At 27.9% G+C, this 12236-nt stretch overlaps 2 protein-coding genes across 2 annotated transcripts; both read left to right on the top strand.

Moving 5' to 3' along the window:
* Positions 1 to 1371: 1371 nt before the first annotated feature.
* LOC113874853 (cytochrome P450 71A1-like) lies at positions 1372 to 1999 on the top strand (the record flags this gene model as incomplete). The annotated part of the gene is made up of 1 exon (XM_027513067.1): positions 1372 to 1999. A coding segment is annotated over one exon (597 nt), but the record flags the coding sequence as incomplete, so codon positions are not given.
* Positions 2000 to 4555: 2556 nt separating this feature from the next.
* On the top strand, positions 4556 to 11942 carry LOC113846648 (cytochrome P450 71A1-like). The gene is made up of 2 exons (XM_027475137.1): positions 4556 to 5510; positions 11303 to 11942. Exons 1-2 carry the CDS (start codon positions 4560 to 4562, stop codon positions 11909 to 11911), a joined length of 1560 nt encoding a protein of 519 aa, XP_027330938.1. The 5' UTR covers positions 4556 to 4559; the 3' UTR covers positions 11912 to 11942.
* The last annotated feature ends 294 nt before the right edge of the window (positions 11943 to 12236 follow it).

The following is a 12236-nucleotide window of genomic DNA, read 5'->3' as shown; positions in this document are numbered from 1 at the left end:
AAAGGAATATTTTTTTCGAAATCTGAAGGCAGAGACTGGCGTCTGCTTAAGAGGGTGATAGCTTGTTTGAAGCAACATTTTTCATAAAGAAGACCAACGGTTTGAAAATGTGTTTTTCGTTCAAACTAAGGAATAATATTAAGATATACGCTTAGCAAAGACATAGCTCAAGTTATTATTATTATTATTATTGAGATTTTTTTTTTGGTTGAATTGTTGTTGGGCGAAGTCGTGATTCATAATTATGATTAGTCGTGGTTCACAGCCACCAGTTACAGTTTATTTAGTTTAGTTTGTACGCGATTTTTTTGAATTCTATATCCGAGGATCATGAGCAGGTAATCCAATTTCACTGAAAATTATTATAAATGATAAAAAAAATTATAATAAATTTTAATAGGGATGTATATTTGTGGAATTAAATTTAAAGGTTTAATTTCAGTTAACTTTTAGAAAAAAAATTTATAAAAAAATTAAGACGAAACTTATTTTTTTAAGGAATTTAATATGTTAAAAAATAAGATTAGTGTAAAAAATAATAATACACACACATATATATATATATATATATTCTTAAATTTTTTTTAAAAAATCACTCACTAAAAAGACGAGATTCAAGAAAATATAACTAGTTTCAAAATTTCAAACAATTTCCTTTAGCCAACTTATAAAAAAAAAAAAAGAAGGAAAAATCTTCCAAGGTAGACCCCAAGAAATGGCATTCCTATAAAATTTAGGTGAAATAAAGAGGGTCTAGACTCTTGATTGAAGCACAAGAGCCCATAGGGTAACAGAAGGGATCGTATTCCTATTGCAGATCATCTATTAAGTTTATATTATATTAAGTATGAGTATATAAGGCAGAAAAGCCCCCCATTTAATTTATATTCACATCAATTATATTTATTTTATGTAATATTTCTTTTCATCTTATTTGTAAAAATATAATTATTTTTATATTTTAAAATATAAAAAAATAAAGACAAGTTTTTAGATATATTAATTAATAATTTTTCTTATATTATTTATTATGAATTTTGTACTAATAAGTTACTTATTATTTAAATAAATGAATAAATTTATTCATTTTATTAATTTTCCTATTTATCAGATAAAGAAATTTAAAATATATATATATATATATATTTAAGAAAAATATATTTATTTTTTATTTAAAAAATTGTAGGAGATAAAAATATATATTTAAGTGAAAGATTTAGCATTAATTTCGACATACCATTATTCATGACTGAGTTTAGGTCATATTTGAAATTAAATTTAAATATATGCATTATTTTTCTTTAAAATCTATCAATTACATATTTTTTGAATGATAAAAATTTAAATGTTATCACTTTTAATTACTCAATTATTGGAACTGACACTACTGCGGTGACATTAGAATGGGCAATTTCAGAACTTGTGAGGAATCCAACGATAATGAAGAAAGCAAAGGAAGAAGTGAGAAAAATTATCGTGAATAAATCAAATATAGAAGAAAATGACATCAATCAAATGCATTACCTAAAGTGCGTGGTCAAAGAAACTCTAAGGTTACACCCACCAGGTACCCTTCTGGCTCCTCGGGAAACAATATCTAGCGTTAAATTGAAAGGGTACGATGTTCCTGCAAAAACAATGGTATATATCAATGCATGGGCAATTCAAAGAGACCCTAAATTTTGGAAAAGCCCTGAAGAATTCTTGCCAGAGAGATTTGAAAACAGTGAGCTTGATTTTAGAGGTCAAGATTGTCAGTTTATTCCATTTGGTTTTGGGAGAAGAGGATGTCCTGGAATAAATTTTGGAGTCACTTCAATAGAGTATGTTCTTGCCAACCTTCTTTATTGGTTCGATTGGAAGCTGCCTGAATCTGATACACTTAAGCAAGACATAGACATGAGTGAGATATTTGGACTCGTTGTCTCGAAGAAAATGCCACTTCATCTTAAACCGATACCGTTTTGATTAATTTAAGCTATAAAATTCTCGTTAAGTGTGTTGTTGTGAGTTATCTTCTCTTCTTTGTGCAATGTGTTGTTCTAGATACTATGTTATGGTGTGCTGCTCATTTGTAATCTTCTACTATATCAATTTATATGACATATATATTGTCAAACGCTGCCCAGCTCATGAGTCTTAAATTCGCATTTTGTTACGTTGAAATGCATGCAATTTATGTTGGTTCAACTATGGTATAGATGGATACTGTCGATTTTGGTCTCAATCTATATTGTTTGGGTATGATCTGTCAGTTGGAAACCTCTCTTTGTTTTTGTTGATGATTTTACATCATGAGAATAAATATTTACCCCACGTATGAATAAACTTTTTGCATAAAAATATATTAATAAATGAATTATATAAATGAATATATATATATATATATATAAACATACTTTTTTCATAAAAAAATAATATTTAAGTGTGTTGTTGTGAGTTATTTTCTCTTCTTTGTCCAATGTGTTTTGCTATAATACTATGTTACGGTGTTCTGCTCACCTGTAATCTTCTACTGTATCAATTTATATGACACACATATCGTCATTAAATGAAAAACATGATTCTCTTAAATAAAATAAGTGACCGAAAAATATGCTTTTTTAGTTCATTTTTACTTACGCTACAAATCTTCGCTTAAACTATTATATTAGATTATATAGATTAATGTATTTTTTGATATATTAGCTTAAGCAGATAAAACTTGCTTAAGCTAAATTAATCTTGTTAGATTTATAAAATACTAGCTAAAGTTCTATCAAAATTTGTTTAAGCCATTTAAAATTTGTTGAAGTTAATCATACTCTCTGAAACGTATTTTTTAGTTTACTTTTATTTAAAATTTTTCCTTTTCACTTAAGAAAGCTTAAACAAATTTAAATTTACTTAAACTAAATTTAGTGGCTCAAGCGAATTTTACTTAAAATCTCTTCTAACTTGCTTAAGGGTGCTTCTGAGTGTTCAAATCCTTCCATAAATTGTTTAAGCGAGAAAGAAACTGTAACATGCAATTACTGCCAAAACAGCAGATCCAAATTTCAAATACTACACTCAGTGAATTTAAAAAGCATACAGTTGTATAAGTAAACCCGCAATGATGACGGCTGGACAAGCCGATTCATTTTCTTCGAAAATTGAACAGTACAAGGAAAATAATGGATCTACAATTCATCCAAGATTTGGAGTCAAATCCAGCTTTCTACATATCTGTGCTTTGCATCTTAAGCACCTTCTTGATTGCGTTCAAGTTCACACGAAGAATAAATAATTTAATTTCATCTCTTTTATAAATAAAATTTTATTTTTTTTAATTTTTATACCGATAAAACTTGCAATGTGACAAAAAAATTTTAAACAGAAAAATTAATTTAAAAAATATCATTTTAATAATATATTTATTAAAAAATAATGAAAAACCTTAGATTGAGTACAAATAAGATCAGCATGATACATATAACTCTAAAGTAATATTAAAGAAAGTGAAAATTACACAATGGAACTAATAATTCCTATCAACTCCCATCCCCTTATTAATTAGATTTAGTCTCATAATTATACCTTTTTATCATATTATTTTATATTTTCACTTGAGCGTAAGTACAAAATTTTACTTAATTAAACTATACAATTTTCACAAAAATGAGACTGAATCATTATCCGACTTCTTTACTGTATCCGGCAGTGATGATAATACAGTGCCGTAGCGACATGACACTTTATTTATCACACCATCTCTAAAATTAAATATTATTAATAAACTAAAGACACAGTTAAAATATAGTGTCATTAATATGCAACCTAAAGAAACATAAAAAAATTATATATAATAAAATTTAATTTAAATTATATAATATTACAATCATATTTATAAGATTAAGTATTATAATTTTTAACTAAAATTATTATTTATTAAATTTTATCATATATAAATTAAGCACACATTAAAAATTAATTTAAAATATATTTATGGTAAATATGGTAGAGTCTAAATAAGGAGAGTAAGACACTAATAAATCATTAACAAGCACATTGCGCACCGCATGGAATTAAAGGGCGCAGGATGAGGTGTGATCCACTCTTGTATTTTAAAATTAACGTCTTTTCTTGATAGAATGGAGGTTGAGTAACGTCTTTTCTTGATAGAATGGAGGTTGAGTTGCCTTTCACTCATGTGTTATATTCTAATAATCGATGATAATTGTTATTTTGTTTAGTTTTGTTTATTTTGCAATCGACAAAATGACCAATGTAATTATAAATACTAGCAGAGAAATGGAAAAATGACAGCTGTAAGTAAACATACTTTTTAATGTGTTTTCAAGTTATTGATTAAATTTTATAAAAATTACTTGAATTTTACTTTTTTAATTAGTTTAATATTTTTTAATATTTATATTTTTTTGATAAATTTTAGTATAACTAAGCGTATTTTAAAGAATATATTAAAAACAATATTTAACACATCTCTTCCTGCTAAGCCTCCCAATGGCCAACTTCGGCGTTCCCCTGAGGATGTATAATTAATCGTCTAAATAAATATCCACAATAATTGGAAAAGAATGGCTCTCAACCAGTGGCTGTATGAGCAAATGAATCAAATGTTGTCTTCAAGTTCTACCTTTTATCTATCTCTTTTCTTCTTTATCAGCTTCCTCTATGTGTTTAAGCTCTCAAGAAAAACCAAATCCAAAACAAACCTGAATTTGCCTCCATCACCACCAAAACTACCGTTCATAGGCAATCTGCATCAGTTAGGTGAACTGCCACATCGATCTCTTCGAGACCTCTCACTCAGGTATGGTGACATCATGTTGTTGCAGTTGGGGCAGATGCATACTCCAACTCTGGTGGTTTCATCTGTTGATGTTGCCATGGAAATCACGAAAACACATGACTTTGCTTTTTCAAACCGACACCAAAACACTGCTGCAAAAATCTTATTTTATGGTTGTGCCGACGTTGTTTTTTCACTGTATGGAGAAAGTTGGAGGCAGAAAAGAAAAATATGTGTCCTTGAACTTCTGAGCATGAAAAGGGTTCAATCATTTCATCTCAGCAGAGAAGAAGAAGTTGCCAATTTGGTGAATAAGATACGGGAAGCATGCTCCAGGGATCCTTGCTACGTGAATCTAAGTGAGATGCTGACGTCAACATCAATCGATATTGTAAGTAAATGTGTTTTGGGAGGGAAATACACGGGAGATGGTAAAAGCAGTGTCAAAGAGTTATCAAGGAATGTTATGGTCCATCTTGGAGCTTTCACCTGGAGAGATTATTTCCCTTTGTTGGGTTGGATTGATGTTCTCACTGGAAAAATTAAGGAATACAAGGCCACTTCTGGAGCATTGGATGCTTTAATTGATCAGGCAATTGAAGAGCATTCTACAGTGAAGACAGAAGGTGACCACTCCGAAAAGAAAGACTTGGTGGATATCCTTCTCCAACTTGAAGAGAACAGCATGCATAATAACTTTGAGCTAACCAGAAACGACCTCAAAGCACTGCTAGTGGTATATTCTATCTCTTATTTATCATTATCTTTTACTCTCTCATCAAGTAAGACGTTCAATCCATAACTAGGAAGCTAGCTGGAGTTAGGATTTGAAAGATTTAAGTCCTCTTTAATTTTAAATTTAATTTTTAAGTCTAACTTATTTATTTAATCTTTGTTATTTTTTGATAATTAATCTAACATTTTAAAGAGTTTGGTATAAACTTTAAGTTTTTTTTTTGTGCATTAAAAATATTACTTGAAGACCATTTTTTTAGGAAGAAAGGTGACTTGTATATTGCATCTCTCCTGGTCTTTAAACCTATATTTTAAAAGCATAATCTGTAACAATGCTTTTTAAATAAGCAAAAGAAACGTACCCTTAAATAAATAAAAATATAATTTAAATCAAGATAAACGAATTTAAACTTTTAAATAAAATAAATTATTTTTTAAATATTATATTATTAGAAATTAAAATAAAATTATCTTGTTGAAATTTAGATGCTATGTTAAAAAAATATAAACACTTAAAGAATAAAATTTAACCAATTCAAATATTTATATTGAAAGAATAAATAATACACCCAAAGATTTTTTACTTTATTAAAATTGTGCTATAACTCACCAAAATCAATTAAGTTCATTAGAGGTTTTTTTTTTTTTTTTAATTATATATAATTAAGTTTGATCTTTCCTATTTGTACTAGTAATTAGTTGGTTACTAGTTTTTCTAAAGTAATAAAATACAACTAATTTCTTATTAGAATTCAAACTTTAATAGTTATTATACTAACCGAAACAACTAAACTTAAAAGTCGTACAACGATATATAATTGTATATTAATTATAAATTGTTAAGCTTTGACCACAAATAATTCTTTAAGCAAGCTGGCAACTTCATGTAGGACTAAGTTTAATTATTTAATATCCTCCTTTAAATTTGGCTTGTTCATCTTGAGTATATTTTTCAACTTCAAAAACAAATTAGCTGAGTGGTTTTGTAAAAATGTATGTTGCTTCATTTTTTAAAGTATAATATTCTATCATAATTTCTTTATTTGTTATCAAGCCAGAATGTAATGATGCTTAATATCAATGTGTTTAATGTGATCATGAAAATTAGATTCTTTGTCAAAATAATTATTGATTTGTTGTCACAAAATATTTTTATTGGACCATTTTGTTGGTATTGTAACGCACTCAATATTCTCTAGAACCAAACTCCTTAAGTAACACAATTTGTAGTTGCAATGTATTTTGCTTCCGTTGTTGAAAGAACAACTACTTGTTGTTTGTAGGATTAGGAAAATACACCTGTGCTAAGATGAAAAACATAACTTGAAGTGTTTTTTTAAGTTTCAATTTTATCAACCTAATCACCGACTATTATTCAATCAACTCTAAGTTGTTAGAATTCAAATAAAAACTATCTTTGTGATCAATTGTACTTTTGACATATCTCAAAATTCATTTTGCACCTTGCCAATAGGATTATCTTGGTGATTCCATGAATATGCTTATGAGTCCAACTCCATAAAATATGTCAAGTCTTGATATTGTCAAGTACTTAAGAATTCCTACTAACATTTTAAATTTTGTTGAATTGATGAGATCACTACCACTTTCTTCTCTAAGCTTTAATCTTCCTTCATTGGTATTAGCATTAGTTTACAAGTCTCCATTTTGAATTTCTTTAGAACATTTAATGCATATTTCTTTAATGAAATAAAGTTCTTTCATTTGTTTGCTTTACTTCAATACCTAAAAAATAAAACATTAAGCCCATATTTGTCTTTTTAAATTGTATGGACATGTTCTCCTTGAATTCAGCTAAAAATTTTGAGCAGTTGCCAACAAAAATCAAATCATTCACATACAAACAAACAATAATGATATCTCTGTCCTTATTTGTTTTGACATATAAAGTATGCTTAAATAGACTTTTGTGAAATTTATTGTTGATGAAATATGTGTCAATATGTGTGTACCAAGTCTAGGCACTTGCTTCAATCTGTATATACCTTTTTTCATCTTGTAGACCTTGTCTTTCTCTCCTTGTTGTCATAACCTAGTGGTTGTTCTATATAAACTTCTTCTTCAAGTATACCATTCAAGAAAGTATATATACTTGACATCCATTTAAAATATCTTCTATTGATTTTGGGTAGTAAGAGAAAGAACCATATGTATTGTGTCCAATCTAGCAACTAGAGCAAATACTTCAAAATAATCAATGCTGAATTTTTGTTTGTACCCTATTGTCACTAATCGTGCTTTGAAATGATATATCTCTCAATTTATATTATACTTTGTTTTATGCATCCACTTTACACCTATTGGTCTTTCCTTTTAGAAGTGTTACTAAATCCCATGTATCATTCTTTTTAATTACATGAATTTTTTCATTTATTACTTTAATCATTTATCATTGTTAGTTTTCTCATATGTCACTAGATCACAATCTATAAATAAGACACAATAGGTAACTTATTCCTTCTTATCCTTTGGATCATTATCTCTACTAGCTTCATAATCTTGCAAGTGAGGAGGTGAACATCACTCCCTTTATGGATATCTTTCAGGTGGTGAATCTGTTATTAATTCAATTGAAAGTTTTTTTTTTAACTTTGTCATTTACTTCTTCATTTATAGTAATTGGTACGGTCAATAACTCATTTTCTTTTTCTAACTAGTCCTACACACCATTTTCATCAAAGGTAACATCTTGGTTGATAATTATCTTTGAGTCTCAAGATTATACAACTTGTAGGCTTTTATTTATTCACTTTATCCTACAAAGATGTATTTTTTTGCCTTATTAAAAAATCTTGGGTAATTTCTTGCACTGCAACATACTTCTTACCATATCCATGATCTTACTATTTTTTTTTTCTGCTATTCCATTCTGTTGCGGAGTTTAACACCATATTTCCTTAAGAAATCATCACAAACAATATACTTTGTCCACCTATCAATTTTCAAGGTTTTCAATGTATAACTACCCTGTCTTTTAATATACACTATAAAAATTTTTAGTGTATCATAAATATTAGATTTATTTTTCAAAAAATAAGCTCACTTCTTCTTGCTAAATTCATCAATGAAAATAAAATATTTAGTACCTCCACTAGATGGAACTTCCACATAACATAAATTAGAGTGCACTAGCTTAAGTGGTTTTGTAGTCTTCTTGGCATGTCTTTTAGGAAAAAGATCTCAATAATTCACACATTTAATTAATTAGGAGTTTGGATAAGACAAGCTAGTAACCTACTTTTTATTTGTAAGAAACTTGATGTTTTCAAAGTTGAAATGTCCAAGTTACATGCGCCAAAGCCAATTATTATCAATAGTTGTAGCTTTGCAACATAAACTAGTGTCATACCTGATGTTCATTGGAAATAGACGATTCCTTAACATGTTTTTCTTTGGTATCAGGCCCATCTTATTATCATTTATGGTCCAACCTTTCTTGTTGAATTCTAAGTCATAGTATTGTTTACTAAGTTAGCCAACCCTTAAAAGATTCTAACATATAACAAGTGCATAAAATACATTAGAAATGTAATATAAAGATCCATCTTTTAATATAATAATATTCTTTCCTTTTCTTGAAACTTCAAGTTTTGAAGTGTCACCAAGCTTAATTGAGGTGTGGTAACTCTTATATGAATCAAAAAATAGTTCCTTTTTTTTCCTCTTAGATGATTATTGTATCTAACAATCTAGTTGTCATTTTTATTAGTTATTGCATGACTTGTTGTAAGCTCCTTCTTCACTTTTCATAACTCGAGGTTGAGTTTTTTAAATATTCAATGTTTTAGCACAACATTCTCAACTATAGTGACCATACTTATTATAGTTATCCCACTGAATATGAGATTTGCCTTAATGTTTGTGCTTTTGTTATTTGTGACATTGAATATTATATTTATTTTGGAAAGAGTCATTACCTTGTATGCCTTGGCTTGAGTCAGATTGAGGATTCCTCCCTTTTAAAAATTATGACCTCTTTAATGGTGATTCACCCTTCTTTGCATATGCTCCTCATTTCTAATATTTGGTTGATCTTTTAATACTTGCTCAATCTTGCCACCTAACCTCTTATTCATTCACATTTTATATGACTCTAAAGATGCTTGCAAATTATTTAGAGTCATTGTTGTAAGATCCTTTAATTACTTCTTGACTGCTATCATGTAATCAAAATGAATTGAAAGTGTAAGCATAATTTTCTTTATGATTTCTTTCTCCTTTACTTTGTTACTATTATTTTTCTTATCATTGATGAACTTGTTCATTTGTGAGAAATAATCACAAATGCTTTTATCTTTTTCCTGCTCCATCAACTTGAACTAGTGTTTTAAGCCTTGCAATCTCGTTTATTTGACTATATGATCACCTTCATATGTTTTGAGTTAAATTTTTTAAGTTTTTTTTTTATTGTTTTAGCATGAAATTTTTTTTTCCAAGAATAAGCAATTCTATAGATTGACAAATTAAAATAATTTTTTTTATTAAACAAACGACTTTTCTATACTTCATGCATACATGCTTTTCTTTTCTTTTATCTTATTAGTTCCGAAAAACCATATTTGATGCAAACCATAATGCAACCCTGTTCATTAAACATAAACCTCCATGCATATAGGCATCCCAATAGATACGAAGGATATTAAAATCTAAATGACTCCATTTCATTATAATCAATTATAGTAATAATATTAAGATTAAAAAGATATCATACAATTACTTAAATAAGAAAATATTAATGTTTTGGTTTTTCACTGTGTTGTGTTGCATTATAAATTTTTTATTTGAATTATAAGTAATATGGATGGACATAGAGCTTTTTTAAAATGATTTTTTTTAATCTTATTTTTATATTTTCTTTCCACTTCTATTTATGTCTCTATCTTCTTAAATTTTTTTACTTTTATCAGTTGGAGCACCTCTTACTCAGCTTTAATCATATGCATAACCTCAACCATGAAACTTTATTAATTATGCTTGGAAGGTTTAGCCTTCAAATTAACTAACATTTTAAATATACTTATGATTACTCAAGATAAATAATAATAATAATAATAATAATTACAAGATTTAGTGAATTTAGACTCTTAAGCTTTTTTTATTGGGCATGTCTGTGATTATTTGTTAAAAGAATAATTTTAAAGCTTTTTATAATACTCTTTTTGATTTTTTTTATAAAAAATAAGATTCAGTATTTTTTTAATCTTAATTATAAGAAACATATGATATATTTGAGATGTATTAATTGCTGAATTTTTTTTATATTTTTTTTATTGTTAAACGTATGTTTATATCATTTAATATCATAAATATTTTTAAAATAAAATTTATATTCATAAAAAAATGTATAGCTGAAATAATTACTTTCATTAATTTTGGTGATTTAGTCATTTATTTTTTATAAATAGAATTATATGTAGTATCTTTTTATTAATTGTCTTATTTATTAGATAAAGAAATTAAAACATTTTTTATATTTTAAGACATAAATATATTTATTTTTTTATTTATAAAATTATAGGAGATAAAAAAAATATTTAAGGGAAAGATTTAGCATTAATTACGACGTACCTTTATTCATGACAGGGTCTAGTTAATTTGAAATTAAATTCAAATATATAAATTATTTTTCTTTAAAATCTATCAATTACATATTTTTTAAATGATAAAAATTTAAATGTTATCACTTTTAATTACTTAATTATTTTCATTTTATTCTTAACTAGTGTGTCGATTGTTAATAAATTTCATAAATATCTTTTCGAATAATTTTAGGATATGATTGTTGCCGGAACTGACACAACTGCGGTGACATTGGAATGGGCATTTTCAGAACTTGCGAGGAATCCTACGATAATGAAGAAAGTACAGGAAGAAGTGAGAAACATTATTGGGAATAAATCAAATATAAAAGAAAATGACATCAATCAAATGCATTACCTAAAGTGCGTGGTCAAAGAAACTCTAAGGTCACACCCACCAGGTCCCTTTCTGGCTCCACGGGAAACAATATCTAGCGTTAAATTGAAAGGGTACGATATTCCTGCAAAAACGATGGTATATATCAATGCGTGGGCAATTCAAAGGGACCCTAAATTTTGGAAAAGCGCTGAAGAATTCTTGCCAGAGAGATTTGAAAACAGTGAGCTTGATTTTAAAGGTCAAGATTGTCAGTTTATTCCATTTGGTTTTGGAAGAAGAGGATGTCCTGGAATAAATTTTGGAGTCACTTCAATAGAGTATGTTCTTGCCAACCTTCTTTATTGGTTCGATTGGAAGCTGCCTGAATCTGATACACTTAAACAAGACATAGACATGGGTGAGATATTTGGACTCGTTGTCTCGAAGAAAATGCCACTTCATCTTAAACCGATACCGTTTTGATTAATTTAAGCTATAAAATTCTCGTTAAGTGTGTTGTTGTGAGTTATCTTCTCTTCTTTGTGCAATGTGTTGTTCTAGATACTATGTTATGGTGTGCTGCTCATTTGTAATCTTCTACTATATCAATTTATATGACATATATATTGTCAAACGCTGCCCAGCTCATGAGTCTTAAATTCGCATTTTGTTACGTTGAAATGCATGCAATTTATGTTGGTTCAACTATGGTATAGATGGATACTGTCGATTTTGGTCTCAATCTATATTGTTTGGGTATGATCTGTCAGTTGGAAACCTCTCTTTGTTTTTGTTGATGATTTTACAT

The sequence above is a fragment of the Abrus precatorius genome, unplaced genomic scaffold, assembly GCF_003935025.1.
Source record: "Abrus precatorius isolate BTA unplaced genomic scaffold, Abrus_2018 Scaffold8, whole genome shotgun sequence".
Taxonomy (NCBI): domain Eukaryota; kingdom Viridiplantae; phylum Streptophyta; class Magnoliopsida; order Fabales; family Fabaceae; genus Abrus; species Abrus precatorius.
Note: the sequence above shows the minus strand (reverse complement) of the source record. Positions and strands in the feature narration are given on the sequence as shown.

Bases quoted from the DNA above. Each gene is read 5' to 3' on its own strand.
- LOC113846648 (XM_027475137.1), top strand. From the start codon at position 4,560: ATGGCTCTCAACCAGTGGCTGTATGAGCAAATGAATCAAATGTTGTCT. The intron at 5,511-11,302 runs GTATATTCTATC...GAATAATTTTAG, and splicing joins ACCTCAAAGCACTGCTAGTG to GATATGATTGTTGCCGGAAC.